At 37.2% G+C, this 27,137-nt stretch overlaps 1 protein-coding gene across 5 annotated transcripts in view; it reads left to right on the top strand.

Moving 5' to 3' along the window:
* MARK1 (microtubule affinity regulating kinase 1) overlaps positions 1-25,098 on the top strand; it is a 57,485-nt gene extending 32,387 nt beyond the window's left edge. Inside the window, exons 7-18 of one of the 5 annotated variants that reach the window (XM_054279361.1) lie at positions 415-471; positions 4,197-4,433; positions 4,523-4,642; positions 8,691-8,790; positions 9,410-9,522; positions 10,770-10,923; positions 11,975-12,168; positions 14,769-14,869; positions 17,000-17,158; positions 17,980-18,234; positions 20,736-20,780; positions 22,851-25,098. In XM_054279361.1, coding sequence (XP_054135336.1) covers positions 415-471; positions 4,197-4,433; positions 4,523-4,642; positions 8,691-8,790; positions 9,410-9,522; positions 10,770-10,923; positions 11,975-12,168; positions 14,769-14,869; positions 17,000-17,158; positions 17,980-18,234; positions 20,736-20,780; positions 22,851-23,205 — 1,890 coding nt within the window. In that variant the 3' untranslated portion in view covers positions 23,206-25,098. The remainder of the gene's footprint in view (positions 1-414; positions 472-4,196; positions 4,434-4,522; positions 4,643-8,690; positions 8,791-9,409; positions 9,523-10,769; positions 10,924-11,974; positions 12,169-14,768; positions 14,870-16,999; positions 17,159-17,979; positions 18,235-20,735; positions 20,781-22,850) is intronic. The other 4 variants (XM_054279362.1, XM_054279365.1, XM_054279363.1 and 1 more) reach the window with 4 other exon arrangements.
* Positions 25,099-27,137: the final 2,039 nt, after the last annotated feature.

Below are 27,137 nucleotides of genomic sequence, written 5' to 3'. Positions count from 1 at the left end.
TGAAAATGTCAAATGAATTGTTCTGCTAGGGATGAATTGCAAAGGTACACAGTTGATATTTTAAAAGATAAATTCTGAGCTGATGTATCTGGCTACTGTCTTGAAGGGTGGATTAATTTCCTTTCAATAGTTATTGCCATTGGGTGATTTGCATTTTAAAAATATTGTTCTCCAGTTATCTTGAATGGTATGTATAAAACTTTTTAGTAGGAAAATGAGCTGCTTATAGGGACTTTCTGGTTTTACTATCTAAGCCTTAATGAAAGAAACTTAGATGAATATTTTTTAAGATAAACACTTTATTCATTTCTTACGTTCTAATGAATCATATCAGGAAACAAAATTACTAAATTATATGCAAAAATGTAAGTGAAGTTGAAATAAAATATTTCACTGATCATCTTGGTGTTTCAGATTGTATCTGCTGTACAGTATTGTCATCAAAAATGCATAGTTCATCGTGATCTTAAGGTAGGTTGTTACTTCTTTTATTTTTGCTGCCTGTTATACAGACTTAATTTCATTCTATGTATTAGTCCTTGTCACTGCCTATGAATGCCTCAAACATGTGAATGAAGGAACTCTATCACTTGTATTTCATTCTCAATTTCCTGAAGCGCAAAAATAATGTAGCTTGCCTCTTGGAACAGAGAAGAGACAAGAATAGAACATGTGTTACTTTCATTCCAGTTTTGGCTTTAAGAAAAAGACATACTCTCCAGAGAATGATACCTGCTGTGATGCTGGTATCTACACAGTGAAGCTGCAGAAGATCAATTGATACCAGTCATCACTACTTATTTAAAATATTTCCAGTTAAGGTGTATTGCAAGGATATATAAAACACTCTTTCCTCAGTGATTTATAAGAAATACATTAAGTTTTTAATCTCTTTGAGCTTTTGGTGTGTATTCTAGTGTTTAATTTGGACAGGAAAATCAATTAAAGGTAAACAGAAATTAGTTGTGTTTTTTTTTTAATATATATATATTTTTTGTTTATGTATCTGTGTAAGCCACCAGACCATATTAAGAGTTAAGCAAATTCAGGTACAACCTAAGCCTTGCCTGAAGTTGTCTTCATGTCAAGTTTAGGTATCGTGAGACTTGGACATCATCCTCACCCACTTAGAAGCTGTCTTGTGCTGTTGCTTTGATGTCTCTGAAAATTTACAAAGAAAACCCTGGTGTTGATTCTTTCTTACTAATGTATCTGGATACTTGTGAAAAGCTGAGATTGAATAATTCCTAAGGGTTTTTCTTCACCAGTATCTTTTGTCTTATCTTATAATGCACTGCAGCACAATTTCAGCCTCATTCCTACAAATCTGTTCCCTGATACCTGCAAATCTCCCAGCTCCTGCATGTGCACATGAGGATGGATTACAAATAAATACATCCATTTCTGCTGAGTTGTCCCTGCCCCAGGAGTGTTGGCATCTGATGGTGGAGGTGCCTGCCCAGCACTCTGAAGTCGGAATGCAAGGAAGAAAAAAAGAATTGGATCTTGCTGAAATCGTGATTAAAAAAAATTCCTCTGTATGTTGCCTGATGGTTTGGAGCCTGTCGATGTTTTGTCAAGCTCCCTGGAGATTACTGCAGCCACTTCCATTGAGCTTTGCAGAAGACTGCACCCAGGGACCTCTTGGGCAGCCAGAACAAGCCCTTCCCTAGTTCTCTAGGTTGGCTGGGAGTAGGGAGCCAGCCATTTCCTCATGCTTATCTAGCTCTGGCTCCCTCAGCCCAGCTGTGTGACTGAATCTTGCCTCATTAACCCCTGCAGTTACTCAGCATCCTGTGTCTTGCACTTTCTCCCAGAGCCCCTTAGAGGCTCCACCTCTGTTCCATTTCTTAGTTCCATAGCACACACAGCTCACAGGCCGTGCTCTCAAGCCTGTGCTAAACAGCTTTGCAGTATTCACACCGGAACTACCTGCAACATTAGGAGTCTGCTGCTGATCTCTTTCCTATTTGCAAGGCAGCCAGGCAGGCTCCAAAATAACTTCTATTTTTTCTCTGTCTTCTCTTGGCTGGAGTTATGCTAGACTCATTTGAAAAGTTCAGAGTAAAGTGTGATTGAGAGCCAGTCAGCCTAGTCGATGAAAAATGTATTTTCCAGAGGAAAAAAGGCTAAATGTGTGGCTTTGAGGAGGTGTTTCTGCTTCATCTCTTCTTTCCAAGTAATATGACATCTCAGTCTCATTTAAAACTCTTCTCATGGAGCTGTGGAGAAGGAAAAGCAACTTTAAAGTGGTGTCTGCCTTCTCATCTGCTTCTGTTGACTCTCTAGGATATTAGCACATTGAGCAATTGATATTGCAGCACAACAAGACAGAGATCTTGCACCACTTTGGATATTTTTGATAAGACTTTTTGGTTTTAATAACTGGGTAAACTGTATTATTTACAAGTTTTTTCAGACTAAACTGGAGAGATGTGGAAGAAAATATGTGAGTTTGTCCAGGCTATTCTGGTTGAAAAATTGTCTCCTTTTTACTTTGTAATTATAAACAATTTGTTTTGAGAGGGCTGTAACCAATTCCAGTTTTGCTCATCCTATGATGCACAGAACTTACCTTTTCAGGTCCTAGTTTTTGCTCTGAACACGTAATCAAAAAGAGCATCGTCTTTCTATTTGGCATATTAAAAAGATCTTTTGGTGTTTTTGTTTGAAGTAAGGAACCTGTAAGCATGGGGCACTTGGGTAGCACAGTACTGTTGAACTAGGAGGACAATTGTAATCACAGAGCAGCTGCACTGACAGTACTGTTTTCCCTACAAGGAAAATGAAGTCTTTGTGAAGTAGTGTAGAAAGCTGTCAGATCTGGAAAACAGCTCTGTGGATCTGTCTGCTGGAACCGGCTGAGATTACATGTCATGAATTGGAAAAATAAAATATTTTCCAGGATAGAGTTTGTAAAAATGGGCTGTATTTTACTCCTGATAAAGGCTAAATTCTGTTGTGCAGGTATTGGCCTGATAGAGTGGTAGTTAATAGTCTGCTGTTCTGTTCACAGAGTGTAAGTGAAATTATTAGAAATAAGCTCAAACAAACCCAGACAAAATCATGTTTACCCTTTTAATCAAATCCGCTGACAATTAGATTGCTGCTTCTCTGATTGTGAGCCAAAACATTTCTGTATTTTCTGGGCTCAATTCTGAGCACAGCATCTGATGAGAGATGTCTCTTTGCTGTGATTCTATTGTTTGGCAATAAGGTGAACCCTCTAGTCTGGTTAACATCTGGCCTCCTGTTGAAAAAGTATGATTTGTGCTCTGCTTGGTGCTGTCTTGTGTTGCTGGCACACAGATCAGGAGCTGACACCCAGTTAGATGAATAAACATTACCCAATTCTGCTGCACTCCTTGCACAGCAGTCTTGCATTTTGAAATCAATATATTCCCCCAATAATGTATTAGTATTTCTGTAACTTCACCCTTTTAATCTTTTTACCTACCTGTGATGCTAAAGATACTGTTTACTGACTCTGCAGGTACCTGTACACTTGCATCTGTGTAGGTATGATGCATTGCATTCACATGATTGCTGCACAGGCATTAATTTTAGATGTGTAGAATATGTTTTGTGTGAAAAGAATTAAATACTTGGGTCCTGACACCCTGGTGTGGCTGTTGCTGAAGCAAGCACTAATAATAAGAGGGAGAGGATTTTTTTGTACAGAATGGTAAAGTACAGCGTGTAGCTTGAAGTGTTTCATCTTACAAGCAGAAGGTATCTTTTTCTTAAGTCTTAAATTCCTTCTAAAATTTACTCTGCCATAATGGTAGATGATGTCTGGGATTCGATTTACTCTCCTTGGCATCAGAAATTGGCATGAACCTGTCAGAAGCTTCAGCTGCTATTCTGAGATGTCTAGATACTTCACTCTAAGGCTGAACTAAGTTATTTCTTCCAGAATATAAAATGTTCATAGTCGATTGACCAGCTGACCTTTAATTTTGTTTAGCTGCTTTTAATAGTTATATTTTCTTGAATAAACATTCCTGATTTTCAGTCCTTGTAACATGTATGGGGCATTAGTTTCTTTTATTCTGCAAGAAAGAGGCAGATGGTGAACTGTTTTAGAAAAAACATTTTTGTATTTATTGATAAATTATATATTGCACTATATATATATATATTTATACTTAATCTGATATAAAAATTGTCATCTTCCTCTTTTATTTTCCTCTTAGGCAGAAAACCTTCTACTTGATTCAGATATGAACATTAAAATTGCAGACTTTGGGTTTAGTAACGAGTTCACGGTTGGTAATAAACTGGACACGTTTTGTGGCAGCCCGCCTTACGCCGCTCCTGAACTTTTCCAAGGAAAGAAATACGATGGCCCTGAAGTGGATGTGTGGAGCCTTGGGGTGATTTTGTACACACTAGTGAGCGGATCACTGCCATTTGATGGTCAGAATCTAAAGGTACAGTTACAGTATGAAAGCTTGGCTTCTGCTGGCTTTAAATTTTCTGTGTCATTAGGAGCTCATCTTTAAAAACTCTGATTTTACAGGAACTGAGGGAGCGCGTGCTGAGGGGGAAGTACCGCATTCCATTCTATATGTCCACAGACTGTGAAAATCTACTGAAGAAGCTACTAGTACTGAATCCAATAAAACGAGGCAGCTTGGAAGTAAGTAATTTTGTCTTGGAGAAAGGGGACTCAAATTAAGAATAAAATACATACAACAGTTGCTTGAGAGTTCTTAATTTTTCAGGATAGATACTTTGTTTTTGTTTTAAGGGCCCAAAAGTCTTGTTAAAACAAAAGAGGCAATGTTCCAGAAACAGCGCAGCTTGAAAATAGCAAGTGTTAATCAATGAAAACCTAACCTTAATTGCAGCTGATTAACAACTAAAATAAGAGCATTTCAAAGTGCAAATTGTTCCCACTTGTTTCAGTCTTATAACGGAGCTAGTTCAAAATCTGTGGAAAGCAGGACAAGATTGTAAATATCTTCCATAAATATATATATATATATATATATATATATATATATATATATATAAAAAACAAGACTAGCAACCAGCAGCAGGTAATACCATTAGCTTTTTCATGACTTCTTAAAAAGGATAGGTGGAAGAGGAATAACTATGGAAAAGAGTGTGGAGTTTGTTTTAGTGCTGTAATACATGTAAACACTACAAATTCTGTGAACAGTAAGCTAATGATGGCTAGTTATTTCTGTTTGAGCCTTTCTTCTCCCTCTTCTGGTAGTTTTGTTTCTGAGTAGCTGGAAATTTTATATGTACAATAGTTCCTGCTGTATCCCTCGGGTAAAATCTGTTTTGAGGATTTCTAATGAGTTATGATTGTTGTTGTTAGTAAATCATGTTTTCTTTTCATGTGATTCGGAAAAGATCTGTGCACAACTTGTAAGTTGTGTGAAAGCTTCCGTGTTTTTAAGGGGCTGTTTTGTTCAAGATTGATGTCTTGGATAATACTCGATGCATAGCTGATATTTAACAAATAATTGGTGTAGAGTTCACTCCAAAAGCTGCCTGGTTCTATTGTATGAATTCTTTAACAGAGAAGGATTTTTTAAAATAACATCTACTTACCATAGAGATGAAAGTAGAGCAGAAGATAAATAGAATACTTTTTAAGTAGTATTGGCATGAGTTAATCACTAGTGACTTTTGTTTCATCTTTCTACACTTGTGCAGCAATGGATGTGTTCCAGAGAATAAATCCCATTTAAGCAGCTTTTTGTTTGTAGTGGCATGACTTACACTTCCTGGCATGGAGGTTACCTGTGCAAGGAAGAATGCACTCACTGAGCTCTGTCTGCATGCAACTCATTCTGAGCTGATGCTGGTTTATGGCTTTTTATAAATAGTTTTAAGTTGAATAAAATCTCTACTGAAGAGACTAGTGAATGATGGCGTCTGCTTTACTGATATGTGCTCATTATGTTCTGTGATTACTGTCTAAAGAACATAATGGTAAGAGTGTAGTCACTTCAAAGATCACAGTTTACGTGTGTCATATTTAGGTTTTAGGGAAATAGTTTTTGCTTTTATTGGATTTTCCTCTGGATTTTCAGCACTTTCTCTTCAAATCTATTTTCACTTTCATTCTAGGTATTGTAGTGTTACCCAGTTTTTGTAAAATTCCTTCCTGGCCCTGGAGAAAGGTGTTGGATAGCAGCCTCACTGAAAGGACAAGGCTGTCAGATTGTGTGGAATAGACAAAGTAGATGTTCTGTGTGACCAAGGTCTTGGGCCAGTCCCAAAATACTGATATCAGGCATTGATCAGTATGCTAACCTGAGGGGTAGAGAGGCATCACAACCTTTTTTTGTCGAAGGAATATTCCTGAAATCACATTTGCTGGATTAAAAAGTGTGGCATGTGGTTTGGAAAGAAATTTCTGTCTGAACACTTCTAAAAATACATGTTTAGAATGAAAGTATAAATGCTTTGGAAGCTTCTATAAGTGGAAAAATAATGTCGTCTTAGGTTGGGGAGGAGAATTTTTTTTGTGCTTTGTATTCTGAATATTTGCTCAGTCCCAGCCATACAGCTTCTCAATTCCCATGCATGATTTTAGCAGACCATCCAAAGGGATGTTTGTCAGTGACATCAGCATCAAAGCTGAGATCCACAGAGGTCCAGCACCATATGGGTTAGGTTTAGCACTTGTTCTCTGGTAAGGACCAGGCAAATCTTTATTAAAATGCTTCCTCTCAACTTTTTCATGGTTGCAGCCGATAAGAAACATTTTCGAAACAAGAGAATGTTGTTATAAACCAGTAAATCTTCCCAGGAAGAGATGGGAAAAATATACTGTCAGAAAATACTTCTTAACTGTCAGGTTTTCAACAAATTCCTCTTTCCCTCTGCCCCAGTCATGAATTCTTTTGCATAATGTTGCTCTGAAATTTCTCCAGAGCAGATTTATGCTTACAGAGTATAATAAAGCAAAATAATTTTGACACAGACAGGACTTGAGCCCGACCAGATTTTTATTAGTTAATTTTCCTGAAAATTGAGAGAAAATTCATCAATAATATCTAATTGGTTGAAATTTATTTTGGATTAATGTTTAAGAAGTACAGTTTGAGTCAGATTTCTAAATACCCTCACCAAGGCTGCTTCTCGTTAATCAGCTGACTGAAAGCCCAGCAGAACTTACACAAATGTAGTATTGATCCTGGAATTGGATTGTTTGTGTCGTTTCAAAATGCTTAATTGTAAGAGCCTGTTGAAGAGTTGTACAATAACTCAGTGTGCCTCTGAGGTCATGTATTTAAAAGGCAAAAGCCAGCAGAAATGTAGATGGAAACAGAGAGCAGATTACGTTGAACTCTAGATCCACCTACTGAGGAGCCATGAAAAACTGTTAGTGGGAATTTCCAGGCTTGCTGGTTCATTCAAGAAGGATAAAGAAAAGGGAGGTAGAATTTGAGCAGTGGTTTCTGTCATCCACTTCATCATGCTTAAACTTCAGATTTATTTAACAGTATCTTTACAAAATTATGATTGCAGAGAGTGCATAGTACGCTTTGGGGAGTCTGTTCAGTTCCTGCAAGACTACAAATACATAACCCAAGTCTGTTGTCAAGTAGACTTGTGCTCTGTATGTCAGAAATACAGTATAGCAGTATGTGTTCACCATCTCTCCCTCTTTATCCCCTCAAAAGCCAAAAAATCAGTTCCATGATAGAAAAAATCTTTAAGTGTTATTGTCAGCAAAATGTTAATTGGCACAAAGTTCTGTATTGTTCTTGTAAGGATACAGCTGTTGGGGTCTGTAATTTGACAGCAGCACTACATACAAAGAATTTGGTTATATCAATGGAAAATTGAATCTTCGGCTCTTTGTGAGAAATAACTTAATTTAGTGTTTGTGAGGCAGATTTGGAGCCTGTGGGAAACTTGACTTGCTGGCATTTGTTTTGTTCTTGTGTCCATGTAGTGAGCAGTATTAGCATCTGCCCCTGAAGAGACACGCGTGCCGGTTGCTGTAGGAGGAAAAATTATTTTAGCTGTTTGAAGATTAATATGCTCTTAAAGGAAAAATTGTGATGGTTAGGGATTCTGGGCAATCAATCTTGAAGGCCTATGAAAAGATCCAGGCCACAACTGAAGGAAATTTTCCAAAGAAAGCAGGAGAAACTTTTGAAGTAAATAAATGCATGTTATAGAGTTAAGAGGCATTTGTCCCTCCAGCCAAACATATTTAGGTCAAGTGCAGTGAGCAGATCCATAGGAAAGAATGACCAGTTGGCATCGTGATCTTGAAACTAATGACTGTAGGAAGCATCAGCACTTTCCTGAATTATACCTTAGTTTTTAAACACTACCTTTGCTATTATTCAAAGGAGCTCTTTATCATGATAGAGCTGGTATTGCATTAGCATCTTAGGATGTTAACCAAGAAGAGCACATGGAAGCGAAGGAACAAAATGAAGGATTCTGTTTTTCAGTGGTTTTTTCTGATATTTTAGTCAGGGTGATTGTGTAGGGAATGGTAAATAGGAGGAATGAATTTATGGGAGCATAAGGATGTGAAAGATAAAAGAAAAATAAGACGTGAGGAGAAAAGGTATGAGGGAAAGAGCAAGCAGCATTCAGATTATTATGAACTTTAAATTGCTTTTCATCAGACAAGCTAGCACAAGTGTAATGGGGTATGGTAAAGAGCATGTTGGCCTAAAGCTCTTTTATTTTCTTAGCAAATCATGAAGGATCGGTGGATGAATGTTGGCCATGAAGAAGAAGAACTAAAGCCATATACTGAGCCTGAACCAGATTTCAATGACACCAAAAGAATAGGTAAGACTTTCAGAAGGATGTTACATCTGGTGCACACAAGCAGTTTTATCTTGGAAGGCAAACTAAGCTCTTACGAATTTGACCTACAATCTCATCATACAAGTAAAATGCATTCTTTTTATTTAAATGAGAAATTCCATTACAATGGCCTCCTTATAACTACTTTTGTGACTTCACTGAGCTGACATCAGTCTTGAAATTTAGTTTGAAGCACAGCAAAAGACAAATAAGACTACAGAATTTGACAGACTGAAAGAGGCAGATTTTCTTATGGAGGCAACACTTCTTGCCCACCGTGGTTAGAGAAAGTAACTGTTTTGGCCCAGTAGCTATTCATAGTTTCTGTTTGCCACTGCTTTATTTGTTGTTGAATAACATTGAATGTTTTATAAATTAGTTCAGAGTTGTATAATGTAGTTGGGAGTTTTCAAGACAAAAATAAGAAGAAAGAGAGGAGTTAGTAGCGTTTTCTATTTTTGCACAGCAAGAAAACCTCACTGGGTTGATTTGAATCTTAGTTACTTGTAAATTTAAGGCTGTTTTTCTATTTTCACTGTTCTTAAGTTGTCAGTAAACCCAAACACATTCTGCTGATATATCTGGCTCTTTTTACTTTTAGACATTATGGTCACAATGGGCTTTTCAAGAGAAGAAATCCATGAATCTTTAGTAAACCAAAAGTATGATGAAGTCATGGCCACTTACCTGCTTCTAGGTAGAAAACCACCTGAAGTAAGTGCTGTTTACATTTTCTGGTTTGGCCTTTATATGTTGCTGGGTTGAATGCTGGGGTTTTTTAAATTATTTTGTAACTTTTTTTTTTATTGTGATTGATAACTTATGAATGTCTTTCCCTTTTCATATCCTCTTGGATATCTTGCTAGTTCCCATATGAAGAAATAAATTAAATCCTCCAGTATGTTCATGTTTGCTTGTAAATGTGTTGAATTGCTTTTTTAAAAAGCTGGCTGTTAATCTGAAGTGTCATGACTTTTAATTGCTGAGTTTTCTTCTTGTCGTGTATGTTTTCAGTTAAAATCTGAAATAGTTAATAACAATTACTTTTCTGGCTACTCAGATGTGGCATCCTTTATTTCTCAGAAATATGCTCATCCTTTCTCACTCATATACTGTTTTATAATATACTGGATTATTCAGTAAGTTATTGCATTGTAGTAATTAATAGATTTGTGGCAGAAAATCTTGTGATTGTTTTGGAACTGGAATGATCTGTACATCTTTTAGACCACATGGATTTTTCAAGAAATCAAAGACTGAGGCTTTCTTTTTGAAGGAATTTTTTTCCCTGCTGCTTCGTTGGCCTTCCTTCAATTCCAAGAAAGTGTGGATCTGATATGTGCATCCTTGAGTAGTGCATTTTCTCACATTTCTGAGCCAGAATTCCCTTCTGATGGCAGAGCATGGAGGGAATTGGTCTAAAATCATTTTGGCTCAAATTGCTTGGAAGAGGGTATTTGTCTTTTCCTCTGCATTTACATAGAACTTAGGCTTCTTAAAGATGAACAAATCACTGGCTGAGATACAGACCTTATAAAGATGTTTTGAAAGCCATAAAGGATCCTTTAGTCAGTACTTGCTTTTTTAGTCCTTCTGACTCAGTCCAGTGCATTTTAAAATTGTTCTGGAGCTATGAATGCTCTTAGGATTAAAAATAAAATTTAAGAAGTCAGGGAAAACCACTCTATGGCTTTGGTTTTAAAATAGCACCGTTTTTGTTTCTGTCATGATCCTTCTAATTTTGTTTTGAGCATTCATTAACTATGTAGCTTTAGCTGTGTGTTTTTAAAGCACATTAAACAGAGATGAAATGATAAAATTAATCTTGAAGAATATTCAATTCTGCATACAATGTTAATTTTTTTAAAGTACCTTGATTGGAACTTTTCGCTTTATAATGCTATAGAAGTACCAGTAGTGTTGAATTTTGTTTATGCTTTGAAAACCTGTTTTCCTTGTAGTTTGAAGCAGGTGATTCCTTGTCCAGCAGCAACTTGGGTCAGAGGTCTCGCCCCAGCAGTGACCTCAACAACAGCTCGGTGCAGTCCCCTGCTCACCTGAAGGTCCAGCGGAGCATCTCCACCAACCAGAAACAGCGTCGCTTCAGCGACCACGGTGCGGATAGCATTCCAACAAGTGAACTTACAGACACAGCTCAGTGGGAGTGGGCAGGGGTTTGTAAGCCTTGCAGAGCCCCCACTCTGTGCATTTGTTGTGTAGCTGATCGGGATGTGTGTCTGTATGAAGGTTTCCGCGGTAAATCTGGATCTGCGCACCTCACAGATTTAATTCTTTGGATTTGTTACTTGGTTGACTCACTAAATGAGACACTGAGGGTGTTTTGTGCTTAGGAACTAATGGCAGCTATTGCTCTGGATAACCCCAAGGGCAGCACACCAATTATTTTATCATTACATTCGGCTGTGGGGCTGAATTGTTTGCTTCCAAGAGACAACAAATTTATTAAGTATTCAGGAAACATTTTCAGGTGAAAATTATTCTATGAAAAGAGAATACATATTTGAAACATTAAATGAAAGATTATTTTTTTCCTCAGCCGTCAAATTGCTATAAACATTTCTAAAATGTTTTGCCCTTTTCTCTGCCTAATTTACATTACTATTTTCTGCGTTTTGTTAGCTGATATGATTTTATTTCACAGGAATGTAAAGGTCTGCTGATGGTGGAGTTTTCCCAAAACATTTTAAAGAATGATGAGGGGAAAATAATTGTGTTATTTTTCAAGTATAGACATGCTTGTAAACAAAGTAGGCCTAGGGTTTTCAGGGGAAAATAATATTTCATAGTATTTAGAAGAAAAGGTATACAGAAAAAAGTACTAAAAAAATTTGAAAAATATATTTTAATTCCTTTTTTCATAATACTGTACAAATTGCATGGATTTAAAATGAGAATTAAAATGCTCTTCTAGGTTTTACATATTGATGTGAAATAGGAAGTAATTCTGAACTGCAAATTGGAATTGAAGAGAGAGTAGGTAAAAAGAGCACAGCTCGATTTAGTAGGCTGGTCTGTGTGCTGAGTTTGCCGTCAGAGTTGTTCAAATGCTTTTTTTGGACTCAGGGAATTATATTTAGGCTACTTTGGCCAAGAAAAATGCAGTGATTATTTTTAGGTATTTATTAATTCTATTTTTATTTGGCAGTTGGCCCCTCAATTCCTCCTGCTGTGTCATACACAAAAAGGTCTCAGGCAAACAGTGTGGAAAGTGAGCAGAAAGAAGACTGGGACAAGGATGTCTCACGCAAACACGGCAGCACTACAGTAGGATCCAAAGGAGAGATGGCTGCAAGTCCACTTGTGGGTCCAGAAAGAAAGAAGTCAAGTGCAGTTACCAGTGTGAGTTGGGTGTGCTTTTGGCTTGTTATATTTATTTTTCCCTATTTAAACAAAATGTGCAGCACAAGATTACTATAGACATAATGGGTACTGAATAAGCCACTAAATCTATTTCTGGTAACTTTTACTGGCAGACAGAAATAGGCTACAGTAGACGCCTTTTAAAATAAACCTTTCCCTTCCCCCTCAACTTTACTTTTTCTAACACTAACATAACAGTAAACATGAGAATGTCTGCACTTGGGCAAACTTCAGTTTCTGTCAAGAAAAATACTGGATATTTAAGGAAAGAACATAAGAGTGCAGCCAATATGGGGTGCTCTTTTTCTGGTGTCTAATGTTTGTCTCTCTACAAAGGAAGTCAAGGGACTTCTGATTCAGGGATTTCATCTGATTAATCCTACATAATATCTCTCTTGAACTTTCTCTGTAAATCTGGTTGTTGGGTTCTCTGAAACCACTTAATTTTGAGCTTCAGAAAGGGAGTGCGATGAGTTGGAACAACCCACTTGTTCCCTGGTGCATGTGCCTGCTAATGTGGTTTACAACCTGGTTGTTGTATTAAGGAACTGAACTAACAAATGAATAATTTCTTAATGCTTCTGTTACAATATTCACAGTTCTGTAAACTGCTATCATATTACTGCCTCAAACACCTTTGTTCCAAATTGGAGAGTCTGTCTCTTCTACTGTGAAAGCATCTACTTTGCCTTTTGGTAATTCATGTGCAGTAGGATTGATGTTTAGGGTTCACAGTGAAAAAATTTAAACACTGCATGGTGTTTAAACAGCTACTTAGGAGCAGGAGTTCATGTGAGGAGAAAAAAATATGCATGAATCATGATTTAAGATTCAAGTATACTTTGTGCTATTAAGGAGACATGGTCTATTAAATGCAAAAACTCTTGCCTCTTTCAGTACACTTGACTGGCAGCAGGAATTCTCATTGTCCTTTGGGATTTGGTGTGCTTCCATCTTGGATATTCTGGAAAAATGATGTGCATTTCTATTAGAATTTTCTGAAAGCAAAATAAATGCTGAAGTTCATTTAACTCCTAATGTTCTGCAGGCTGTGTCTGCTGTACATCTGCACATGCTTTAATTTTTTTTTTATTTTAAATAGGGTTGTTGTCTCCCCACCCCTGCAAAAATCTTTGAAATTGGTTGTGTGGATTGCATGCAGGAACTTTGAGTCTTCTAAGATTAGATTTCATATCTGAGCTTTTCCAAAATGTCTTGCCCCAAAGCTGATTAGAGTCGTGTGGTACAAGCTGATATGTCACAAGCATTTCTCTGCTTTGTGAGAACTAAGTAAATGGAGTATCTTTGCTGTGAAGAATGAGAAATTGATTTACTTGCTAATGGCAACTTCAATATTTGTGCATTTTTAGCTCTGTTACTATACTGGGGACTTTGAAAGGCTTTGTGATGGGCATGATTAGGGAATATTAGTGTCTGATATTACAACAGTAGTTCAAGGTTGAACAGCTTACACAGATAGTGAGTATTTTTGTTTGAAACTCAAACATTTAAAGTGAAAAAAGCTAATTTAATGTGGATAGTTTAAAAATACTTTTGTGTAACTTTGGGGGTAACATGACGTTAGAAAGGCAGAATTTCTTGAAAACATATTTATGACCATCAGTCATATTTGTGTGACTCAGGGGAGTTGACTTTCAGGAACAGTTATTGCAGTTGTTAATCTTCCTTACAATTGGCTGTAAAACAGTTTATTAAGTGATCTTTGTGGGTTCATATTAATGTTGAAAAACTGCAGGTGAGAGAGACCTAAACATAGTAAATCTTGCAGAGTTTGTGATGTCCTACAGTACCTGAGTCTAGAGTATTTGAAATCATTTGCCAGCAGGCATCAGAATGTAATGTTGGCACAGCACAACCTCTCCCACCCCAAATTCAGTATGTAGTGTGTTGAAAATGAGAATTGTATGTCATGTACTAAAGCTAAGCCTTCAGTAGCTAACCTGTGCTTGGTCGGGATGGAAGAGCATGTTTGTGCTTATTTTAGGAAGTCTGTCCAAATTGAAATTAGCAACAGAAAGAAATACCATCAGTATTTTTGCAACAAGAAGTGTTTGCCATGTTATTTGCATCATAATTTCTGGGTTGACTGACATAGATTGACAGTATTTCCATTTTCCTCTTGAAAGCTCTTTTGACAGGGGCAACAAACCAGAGTGCTTGTTGGAAAATTATGCTGTGCAGGAAAACCTTTCAGTCAGCCATAGGTGTGTTCTCTGGGATCCCAGTTTATTCGATCCCAGGGACAAACAATACAGGAATACAGTATGTGGGAATTGCATAATAATACTTAGTAGTGTGTGTCAGCAAAATTACACTTCCCTGTGTTCTCTCAGTGTATTCTCAGTGGTGAAGTAATGAGATGGTGAGTGAGCTATTGGAAAAAACAGCTGATGATGTAAGTGATTTGTGTTGACAGATTGACTTAGTACATTTGAATGCATTAACAATATACATAAGTAGCTGAAACTCTGTTTTGATTTGCTTCTTCCAATGCTTAGATTTTTGTCCAATATATATACAGTAGAAAGTATTTAACTTTAATCTTAATCCTCCTCTAGAATAATGTGTTTTCTGGCAGTGGAATGACAAGGAGGAACACTTATGTTTGTGAACGTTCTTCAGATCGCTATTCTGCAATACAGAATGGGAAGGACAACAGGTATTGTTCACCTTTCCTTGTTTATTAGTTTGGGTACAAGAACTGAATCACAATGTGAAATACATAAAGTCCAAGTGAATGTTTTTATCTTCCACTGCTGCTTCTTTGATTGCAATGAATTTTTAAGCTAAATGTGTCAGTCAGCCTTTGCTTCTTTTTATGGACACATTAATTACTGAGGGTTGTCTTCCAACACAGGAGGAAGTAATTGTGCTAACAACTAATTGCTCAGTGGGCAGTTGTGCTGTGTAGAGCTTCAGATGGATTACTCTGAGAGTGTAGCCTGATCCTTTTTAATTTCTCCCCTAACCACTCAGAAAGCTGAAATGGTTAAAATTTGTCGATTGCTTTCAATAGAAGTTTTTGGCCTAAATAGTATTTTCATAGTGATGGTAACCAGTTTGTGTCTGTTTGTGGGATGACTATGAAGCTCAGTTTAGTATGTTTTGTTGAGTAGTATTGTGTTTAACACTGCCAGTTAGTCTTTTTTGAAAAATTTTTGGTCACCCTTGGTCTTATTTAACCCCTGTACTTGACTGAAAAATAAAATACTGGCTTTAATGGAGTGTAATAAAAACTGGATTTTTAAAATTGAGACTCAAATAACAGCTCTTACTCTGATGCTTTTCAAGCTATTCAAATAAAACAGTTACTGTAAAATGAATAAAAAACTCATAGCATGAAGTAGCATAATCTAGTAAACTAGTCTTCTTGTGTTTTCCATCATAATGTTTGAATTTTTTACTGATGCATAAAATTTTGGGAATAAGAAGTACAGGGTTGTTCATTTACAGTAAAATTATGAGCTGTGGAACATGTGAAAGACAACTATTTAATTAAACACTTCAAATTAGTTTTCTGCTTTTTAATGTACTTCCTTAAAGCATTTTAATTTCAAATTACTGGACGGGTGCTTTCAAAAGTGTTTTCCCAAACACTTTTGGTTTTTTTGTGTATAGTTTCAAGTATTTGAACAAAGGTAGTAAAAATCCTTCTCTGAAAAAAAAACCAAACAGATTACAGATGTTTCTTAGATAGACCATTATAATATGTATTACAATACTTTTCTGATCTGACAAAGATATTTTTCTTTCAAGAGATTTAATACATAAAATATTGTCAAGAGAAGGGACTTTTCCCAAAGTTTTTCATTTTACAGTTGATTTTTTTATATAGTATCAAAAGATCCCTAATCCTTATTCCTTTCATGAATGCAGTGAATATTGTGCTCAGTTCTTGGAGCATATTCTGAAACATTAGGAAGAATTTTCTTTTGAGTTATATTATTTGCCCTTCCTACAAGATGTTATGTTGCAGTTGAATTTGGATTTGGTGGAGCTGAATGTCTTGTGTCATCGAATTATTCATCTGAAGTCGCTGCCTCTTTGCTATTGATATTTAGCTGTGGGACTCCAGTTGCTAATACATTATTAATGCAATTTCACTTATGCTTGTAGAGGCAAAGCTGTGTTTTGCCTTAATTCATTTGACTTTTGTTTTAAAAAATTAATGGCACAATACTTTCACCACTACTTTCATCTTTCTTGCCACTTAAGGAAGGAAAAATAAAAGTACTGATAGAAGGAACTGTACGTTGAAAGGGTTGACCCAGCCCAGCAGCATCTGGAGGACGCTGTCCAGAGGACGACAAATTGGTCCTTTAAAAACCAGTCACTTCCAAGTGATAATGTGACAGCAGTTCCAGTTGTTTCATGTTTTAGATGTTTGTTTTAACTACAAATAAGAGTATTCACAAAAGGAAAATCTGTTTAATCAATCTTTGTGAATTTCTTTTTCAGTATTTTTTAATTATGTCCTGGTATTCATTGCAGTCTTTCTTCATTACTTTGAATAATGTGTGTGTAAGCTTTAATTGTGGGAGCAAAGAAAAGGCCTAACTTAACGTATATGGAGAGTTCATTTATGGATTAACATAATTTTTTTAGAGTTTTGTATTCTTTACTTTAGCTGACTCAGGCAGCCTGGTCGCCCAGTCTTCTGTTTAATTAAGCAGTACTGCTGAGTTCTAAAAGAATAAATTAGTTCTTTTCTCTCTTTTTTGTAAGGGGTTTTACACTAACCTTTCTTTTCCCATTTCTCCATCCCTGCTGCCTTGCTACCATGGAAAAGCCTGACAGAAATGTCTGCAAGCAGCACATCCTCTGCAGGCTCTGCAGTGGCCTCTGTCTCTACACGCCCTCGGCATCAAAAGTCTATGTCTGCCTCTGGTCACCCTATCAAAGTCACACTGCCAACCATCAAAGATGGTACTGAAGCTTACCGACCAAGGTAACAGATTGGTGGGCATTTCTTTTTTGCTGTGCACTTCAGAAGTGCTCTTGTTCAGTTTGTGACAGACATCAAAGTGTTTGTAATCCAGTCAAAACTGCTGCATTGCATTCTGGTTTTAAACAGGAGCTTGCTCGAGTATTGTGGGTATTAAATGATGGTTTAAACCTGATGTTGTGCATGGCACATGTTTGTATACAGTTAAAGAAATTCCTTGACTGCCTCCCTCCAGAGACTTCTTGGAAACTTAAGTAGTTAAAAATTTGACTACTTTAGATGGGTTTGTACAACACAGGCCACCATAAATTGAAATGAAATACTGGAATGTAAACCTTTCTGATTTGTAGATTGCTAAACTTGTTGTTGTCTAAAAGCACCATGGTATAGTTGTTCTTTCTATTATCTGCCTGAATAGTTTTAGACACTTATTTCTGTCAGGTTATGACTTAAGAAATATCCATGAAGTTTTTTGGGAGTGCATTAAGGGTATTAATGAACACATTTTTCCAGAAAAATGCTAGGGGCACCTTCAGATCTCGCTACACACTTTTTAAACCTTTTTCCTTTTGTCTTATTATCTGTGTATACTTTTTTTAAGTATATATACACAGTATATCTCAGCTCTAATACCTGAGATAGAAATAAGAGATATTTTCATTGTAAAATCAAACCAAGTATGAATCCTAAGAGCAAATGAGTAGCACATTCAGTTGTTTAAAAGAATCAAGAGCAGGGTTTCTTTCCCATCTTTGAGAAACAGTTGTCATGTAGGAGGGCTTTTAGCCTGGTCTTTGTCGTTATTTATGTTTCTGTTTTCCCAGCAGTGCAACTCAGAGAGTGCCTGCTGCCTCCCCATCTGCTCATAGCATCAGCACCAGCACTCCAGACCGGACCCGCTTTCCGCGGGGCAGCTCCAGCCGCAGCACGTTCCACGGGGAGCAGCTGCGGGAGCGGCGCAACGCCACCTACAACGGCCCGCCCGCCTCGCCCTCCCACGAGACCGGCGCCTTCGCGCACGCCAGGAGAGGGACGTCCACGGGCATCATCAGCAAGATCACCTCCAAGTTCGTTCGCAGGTTGGTACCTCGAGTTTCAGGAGAAAAAAGAATCACAAAAGCCCAGCCTGTAAGCAGGACTTTAATACAAAGTCTTTGACAATTTCCAGTTTAACTCTGAAGTAAATATCAATTTAGTTAGAATGCTGCTTTGTTTGGGTGTTCCTTCCAGAATCTGACTTGTTTCACTTCTGTGTATATATTGTAACCATTGTTTGACCAGCTATTGTTCTTTACCTTAAAGGAACAAGAGAATGCTGGTCAAAAGGGTCTTTTACCCCTGTTTCACAGCTGTGATACAATTAAAGTAAAATCAAATTCATTTAAATATTGAAAAGAGTGACTTCAAAATAAATCATTATTTTACTTTTTACTTTTAATTTTACTTTATTTACTTTTTTAATTGGATGCAGTTTGTTGCAAGGATGATATTTACAATCACTTAATTGCTGTGCATAAAAGGAGTAGGTGTTCACAAGTTATTTCAGGTAATTCTAAAATCTGTGAATAAATGAGAAGTTAGAAGCAGGCAGAAATCTGGAGGTGCAGAAACAATAGTATTTCAGTATCATACAGCCTGTTTTATTATGTCAGCAGTTTCTTCAAATGTAAGTTCAGTTTTCTGAAAGAAGAAAACCCACACATCCTGGATCTGCATTCATTCCTGTGATGATGCGATCAGTAATAATCCTGTGAGGAGAGGTGCTGAGAAAGGTTTACAAATACACTGTTCAAGATCAAATGACTGTTGACTTAGCAATCACAAGAGCTTTCCCAAAAGGGGACGTAATTTTCATGTTGCCTCTTTCTACCAGTGATTTATCTATGAATTTCACCTGATGAGCTGATAGTGCATCAGTGTGTGTCTAAGTAATACCTCCTATGAAGACCTAAAAAGAAAAAAAGTGTATGAATTATTTTCTTTTTCCAGAAACCTGAACATACAGGACTGTGATCTTCCATTATTGGTATCTCCAGCACTTATAAAGTTGTAAGGAGAGAATTGTTCTCTGATTTTCAAGAGCAAAAAAGTATTACAGTAAAGCTAGTCAACTATTCTCAGTGTAGATGTCTAAATAGGAAGAAAGGTATTTTCTGTTGAGTAACTAATCAACTTCAAGAGTACAGGCTGCTTTTTTGTGTTATAGCTCCTTGTTTTTTGCAAGGAATGGTATCTTGACTTTGTTTTTAAGAGTTAGATCAAAGAAATAATGTTTACATTATCTTAAAATATTAAAATTATATTATGTGTTTAGAATTAAGATACCCTAAATTTATGTATTTTAAATTTATTTTTATTATAGAAGATTTTATACAATTTCCTAGTATGCTTTATAATGTTAAAAATATATTTTGTCATGGCCTTGCAGGATGTCTGTTTGTTTTGTTACTGCTGATGGTAGGGGGTTTTTTTTGTTGTTGGTTTTTTTTTTAATTATTTTTTATTTTTCATTTCGGTTGTTTAAGACTTAGTGGCTGGGATTACCTGGGTGGAGGTTCAGGGGGTTATTTTTTTGCTGTTCTTTGAGTTGGATCACATAACTTCTGTATTGTTCAGGAAATAATGGTTTAAAACATATTTTTACTAGAAGATGTCATGAAAGACTTTTTTTACTAACTTTTGACAAGGGTAAATGCCTATTCTGGTAAGTATATAAAATTAATGCCTAATGAGAATGCTTAGTGAATAGGGTATTGAAGTATTTTGAATCAATGGTTTATGTCAAATGATACTTCCCTGGTGTTAGTTACTAAAGTATTAGTGTTTTGAAAGTATTACATTAATCAGGTAATTGAAATTAGGAGCTAAATGTTGGTACAGCAGCACTAGGAACATACCTACGTGGCTTACGCAATCTGGGAATTTATTTCAAGTTGCTTCATACTAAAATTACGTAATATAAAACAGTTCCTTGCAAAGCTCTAATGCAACAAGTTAAAGATAACATTTAATCTCAAGTTCTTCGGTAATCTCATTGAAGTCAGTGTAACAGCTGATTTGCTTAAAGTTAAGCAGATGTCGAAGTAACCTTCCTGAACTGGGCTGCAAACATTTTGTCTCTCAAACTCTTAGGCACATCTTATTGTTAATTGCTTGAGTGTGCTTAAGCATGGGCTTGTCTCAAAGTGCTTTCAGGGATACAAAAGGCCTGACCCACAAGGGTGCAGAGTGGAGCCCCCTGGACCACCTTGACCAACTGCTCCTCGGTGCTTGCTGGAGTTACATGTGGCCATTGCTCTGTCTGCTGTAGGTTCAGAACAACATGTTCATTTTGACATCAATTGGGGAAAAAAAATTTAAACAATTACATGTCAGAGCCAGAAAAAAAACTAAGGTGTCATAAAGGGAAACTAAAATTACAGCTGTGAAAAAATTCTTTTAAATAGTATTAGGCTTAACATTATTATACTGATTCTTTTTTTTTTTGTCAGTAGCTATTTAACATTGTTCTAGGTATAGGTTTTCTTAACTTTTATTTTTCACCTTTATCATTGAATCTCAACCTTAACTTTGTTTTGAGGGATCCAAGTGAAGGCGAAGCCAGTGGCAGAACTGACACCTCAAGGTGAGGAGTCACTATTAATACTTCGCTCCTAGGTCTTTCAAATCAAGTGATTTCTTAAAACCTTTTAAATCAGGATGTAAAAGAGAATAGTGCTTAAGTATTCTGTATTTCAAAAATGTTTTCTCTTTGGGGGGAGGGGGTCTTGTTGAGGTCCTTTTTCTCCCTCATTTCTGCTTTCTTGCGAAGTATTTAATACAAAACTACGTAAGCGTATTCCTTTGAACAGTAAAACCCCCCTGTAGGAGTTAACCAATCCTTTAGGCACTTAAAATCATGATTTGACTTACAAATATTTAATGTGTTTACTTTTGGTTTCAGTGGACAGTGTAAATACTTTGTGTGTCTGTGTGTATATATGCATCTATTAAATTTTTATTATAGTTACATACCGTGCTCATTACTAAAGCTGCTGCTTGCCATAAGTAAACACCTTATAGTCCCTGAGAAATGAACGTCGCTTGCTCTAAGAGATAAAGCAAGTGACATTCAGACAGAAGGGTTGGTGACTGCCAAATATTGAATTTCTGTGGCAACCACTGTACACAAATGTATAGATGCTTTGTTAACAATAAAACATTCTTCATATGCTCATTTTCCAGTATATCTGCTATTTTGCCATGTTTCTGCTTTTGGTGTGCTTAAGCACAGTACATACCTCTTTATTTTTCTGCTTTCTAATGAACAGGCATTGTAGTTTGCATTCATTCTAAACTGGTCACTTACAGAAAGTATTGATTTAGTTTTCAAAACAGAAAGCCTCTATTAAAAAAAAAATAAACAGTACTTTTTTACCCAGATAGACTGCATATAATGCACAATGCATTTATCTAAGTTAGCCCTTTTCAATTCAGAGTCTCTTAGCTGTCAAATTCTTGGCTATGGAAAGGGAAAAGAGACTGAGTGTTCAAATTAAGTGTAAAGTTGCTTTCAGCTCTTGCTTTCATTCTCTAGCTTTCTCTGCTTTTTGTCATCCTACAGTGTCTGTTTTGGGCTAAAGTCATTTGAGATCTTATCCCTGCTCTATCTCTTAATATCAATGGGGTTCTCTGGGGGTCACACAAAGTTGAATTAAAAATGCTTATTTTGACTCCTCTCTGAATAATGATGACAGTGTATAGACTTGAAATGAGAGCAGCACCTTTCCCCAGTGATGGATGGGGAGGCCTCAGCATCAGGAGTACCCTGGGGCAAGAGCAGATAACAGCTGACTGTGGAATTACTTTAAAATAATTAGTGCTGGTTCTCAAAATGTTTTCTGCAGTGGAACAAGTAATCTATTTGATAAGGAAGCATCAGACTAAGAGCATTAATTGGAAATTGCTCCCTTGCAATTTTGTCCTTTATCAAATAAAATAGTTTGTCTGTATTTGTAAAATACACATTGCTGTTGCTTACTTGTAAAAGCTGCTGGCCATGTACTCAAATGGTGACCAACAGGCTGTTCACAACCAAATTACAGTCCAAAATCTTCCTCATCAGTTAAAATAAAACATGTTATTATAAGGTCTTTTGACACAGAGAGAGGTCAAAAATCTAAACAAATACAAAAGGGTTTGGGGAGGGAGGCAGAATAGAAGGGAGGGAATTAACTAAAACTTGTGAATTGCAGGGTGGGATTTCTTCCTCTGCTGCTTTTACCGTATGATTTCTGCTTCAGGATTGTGTCCCTCAACTTCAGTTTTGTTGGTGTATGGCATGCTCCAAATCATGAAATCAGCAGAACTTCAGTCATGCTTTTACATAGATTCCACTTTCTTTGGAGCAGTATGGAGTAACGTGTGTCTGCTGCAGTTCCCATTGCATATGTTGTCATCAGAACATTGTAGAGCAGGGGTTTCCAAACTTGCTTTGCTGCGTGCCACTACAGTGGCACAGTGCTGTGCTGAGCACACGCACGCAGCACGTGGGGCAGGCTGTTCCAGCAGTGTTCATCCACTCTCTGAATTAGCTTTCCCTGACTCATGGCATCTCAATGGCAGTTTAGAAACCCCTGTTCAAGAACTGTATTTCTCTTCTCTCTCTCAGCTACACTGTTCTGGTTTTGACTTGGCTCTGTGTCACTTGTTCCAGGAGTGTTTCTGGGGAGCCTAAAGACAGAGAGAAGGAGGATAGCAAAGATTCAAAGCCACGCTCCTTGCGCTTCACGTGGAGTATGAAGACCACAAGTTCTATGGACCCGAACGATATGATGAGAGAGATTCGGAAAGTGTTAGATGCCAATAACTGTGATTATGAACAAAAAGAGAGGTTTTTGCTCTTCTGTGTCCACGGTGATGCACGACAAGACAGCCTTGTTCAGTGGGAGATGGAAGTCTGCAAACTGCCACGATTGTCGCTCAATGGAGTTCGCTTCAAGAGAATATCTGGGACTTCTATTGCATTTAAGAACATTGCATCCAAGATAGCAAACGAGCTTAAGCTGTAAAGAGAACCTAAATTCTTTGGGATCAGGGAAGATTCATACATGATCTACACTTTGAATGTACTGGTTTTGCCTAATGTGATTGGCCTGTGAAACTCCCCATGTAGAAATTGCCCTTATTGCAATAAGGTTATACATAGTTATTCAGAATTGTAAAGTTAAATCCAGTATGACCTATATTAAATAACTGTAGCTAAAGAAGTTATGTTCACATGTACAGGTAAGTATATAGAGCATTCTGTTCATTTTATGTTCATAGAGTTGTATAATAAAAAGATGACTGCTTAAATTCAGACCTTGTATAGTTGTCTAGATTTCTGCACAGAAATGTATGTTTGATGCTTTGAGTTGGAAAAGTTCTTCCCTATCATTTACATTTTTGGTGAGTTTTATAAGTCTTACCTCTACCATGCGTTTTTTAAAAAACTTGTGTCCTGAGTCAAATGCACAAACTAGTTTTCACAACTGTAGCATGACCATTTTTAATTATTTAAAAATAGTTCATGAGTTGAACCAAAAGTCAATGAGTAATTGGCTTTTGTTCTACATGAGACTGTTCCTGCTTATCTTTGGCTCTTATCTTTGTTATTGGATAGTGTTTAGTTGAAGAAAAGAGACAAATATGTTTACAGTGTTGGCACTTACAGTTTAGAAACTTTGTTCTGCCTTTGGCCAGCTTGGAGCTGTGGGAGAACAGAAACCAGGCATAAGTGATTTCTGTCTGCAAATTCCAGTGCTTATTCCCATGGCCCATTAACAAATGTAGCACCAAAATAAAAAATAATTTCATTTTAATATCTTGGTGTAAAATATCACTTATTTGCTGCCTTCAGAATAATACAAATTCCATTTTATGGAACTCTATTAAGATTGGGACTGTTTAATAGCACAAGATAATCTGAAGTGTTGACCAACTGTGTAAGTTAATAACACCACCTCAGGAATTAGCTTGGCTTTTGGAACATGTGCCCCCAAAGAATACATGCAATTCCACATAATATTTTACAGCTAAACATACATTGTTTATAATGATAAATTGTTGATTTATGCTTTTGTGGTTGTACAGTTTGTTCCCATGTAACCTGTTTGTGTTTAATATTTTACCAGATTTCTTGTATTTATTCCACATCATTATGCCTGTAATGTGCAGCTTTGTAATTAGGCACTTGCCTACAGAAAAGAAAAAAAACAGCCCCACTTTTTTTTTTCCTTCATAATTAATGATTATAAACTATGTAAAACCACTAGTACTGGTACATTTTAATACTTGTTCTTTTGTACTGAATTAACCATAGAGGTTGGTTGTGCAATGTTATTTAATGTCGTAATTACTGTAATATCAACATATGGGCCCCATCTGCACACTCTTGTGAAGAATAGAAAGTTCATTAAGAAATCGTCACTTTAAAAAATAAAAATTAAAAAAAAAAAGCTGTGGTAAACTCTGTAACCCTAAGTTAGAAAGCTGTAAGTGTAGTAAATGTGCCATTCTCTAATGGCTTCTTGACCAAGATGGACTTTACATACTGTACTGTGATGTAGCTTTCCTATGTAACAGTTATGTTCGGAAATGGACGTGTATTGTTGCCTTAGAAAAAGGGTGGTGTTTGGAAAGAAAGAACTGTAGCCCCTTTTCTTTTTTTTTCATCTGATGTTCATTGAACCAAATCTGATGCAAGTCATCTTGATTCACTGGTGCACTCTATTAAAACTTACTTGAACAGTTCTCATACTAAAATACTTGTTGTTTGCCCTTTATAAAAGCACAGTCATTACTGCAGGTAGCAAAACAGTTTCAAGGTGCAGAGGCTCCATCTTCAGCATGGTGGGAATTCTGAATTAGCATTGCACAGATTCAGTGGTCCTGCAGTGTTCAGAAACTGTTGGTGCTTTAGCATTGCTGAGAAATGCATGTCCAGGAGCTTTTACAGGAATTCACCAAAAATTGATCTGGGGAGGAGGAAGTTGTGTGTCTACTCAATTTACCCATAAATGGCTATAAATGTTTGATTATTCTTAAAAATACACAACTCAAATGTAACCGTGATGCTAATCTAAGGTCACATGTGAACTTGGTCATGAAACAAAACCCTTTGCCTTTTCAGAAGGTTCAGTGGAAAAAAATATAGGTCATGCTGTGAGACAGTAGATTAAGTACTTAGGAGAGCTTCCCGTTTTACAGGCACTGTTTTTCCATGGCTAACTTTGCCCTAGATTGCCGCTGGTTTTCTCTGCTCCGCGTAACCAGAAATGTAGCAATGTTCCATAAAAGACACAGCTTTTCCAGAGGACAGAGCTGACAAATTTTAGTTCAGCTTTCCCATGAAATATGGCACTGCCAATTTAATGTTTATATATCAAAGCAGCTTGCAAATGGTGTTCTGTCCAGTGACTGCCAGCCGTGTGAAATTGCCCTGATTCCTAAACACTGTGCCCTCTTTTTGCCTTGCCGGAAGACGAGCTGTGACCCACCTCATGCTCTCCATAGCAAATACACCTGGAGCTTCCTCAAGGACACAGTCTGAGTGTAAAAGGTGTAGGTTCACACAAGTGCAGCATTTGGCTTTCCAAATCTGCTGCCCCAGCAGGAGTAAGACAGGAATATCAAAGAAAGCAGTTCTGAGAAAGGTCTCATGTTTTATTGGCAAGCAGAGTCTTCTTAGTCTGGGATCAGTGAGATGGTGCCTACCCAGCCTCAGTGTCTGGTTCTGGGCTCCCTCAACAGCTCCCTCAACAGGAATCAGCCTTATGCTGGACCTGTTTACTATCAGTTACTCCTTAGGTAAGAGTGGGATCAGCTGCATTTCAGATCCAAATGTTCCCAACTTCCATGTGGGAGGGAACTGGTGTGGCATTTTATCAGCACAGCCTTAACTTTAGAAATACAAAAGAGTTTTTAAATGCCACATCAAACTTCCCAGCTTGAGGCAAGGATACAGGTGCCTCAAATTTTCAGGGACCTCATGAATTCAATTGTAATTTGTTGGCAGCATCTCTGGAGGGTATTTGGGATGGGTGGAGGGTGAGCAGTGAGGTTACTGCATGGTTCAGCTAGTCAGGGTTGGGAGGTTTTTTGCATTTCTTGCTTTCAGGTATATCAACATTTCCAAAACTAGTGCATCTCTTTTCACACAGTCCAGTTTAAAAATATTAAAATGTATATAAATCAGTGAAAATACAATGAACAGTCATTCCTGGTCCACTGAATGAATGGCATTGCTGGGAACCAAGTGGGGTCATTATGCCATATGGTAGTGGATGATGCTAAAACTCCATGAACTGTTTAGATGTGAGGTTTTGGTATCTGGTGTCATACACCTGAGGGTACCTTGGACCTATTCATCTCAGAACATGTTATGATTCCCCTGCCACCGTGCAAATGGAGACACTAAATCTCAGCTGAGAGATGTATTCTGTGAGGCTTTTGATAGTTGAGTTCTGGAAAGGGAAGCAAGCTTGCAAGGTGCAAACCAACTCTGTGGGGAAAGGTCTGCCTCTCTTGGGAAGATAGGGAAAAATGATCTACCTCAGAGCTTCTCATTTATTGGGATAGAGCTCTTCTCCTGTAGTGACAGTCCCGAGACTTAGCTCACACCTTCCTCCCTTCAGGGACACGCCCCCCTGTTCTTTACACAGCTCTTTCTGGAGCTGTGAAGGTGGTGAATCACCATCCTTGGGGCAGGCAAGACTGTGAAGTGCAGGATTTACTTTCTGAATGTTACACACATCTTGGGGAGATGCGGGTTCAAGGCTTTGTTTCTTAGATTTTTCTTACTAAAGGGGAAAGGTTTAGTCTGTCCCCTTGTTGCATCTGCCTGTCCAAACCTTCATATGCATATCAAATCTTGATAAATACACCAACTGGTTTAATAAATTGTATCTGTCCTCCCTGTACAATTTTGTGTTTCTTGATGTGCCCTAGCAGAGGAACACCG

Source organism: Melozone crissalis, unplaced genomic scaffold, assembly GCF_028551555.1.
Source record: "Melozone crissalis strain CALT ecotype California unplaced genomic scaffold, PUWL_Pcris_2 ptg000027l_1, whole genome shotgun sequence".
Lineage (NCBI taxonomy): Eukaryota > Metazoa > Chordata > Aves > Passeriformes > Passerellidae > Melozone > Melozone crissalis.
Note: the sequence above shows the minus strand (reverse complement) of the source record. Positions and strands in the feature narration are given on the sequence as shown.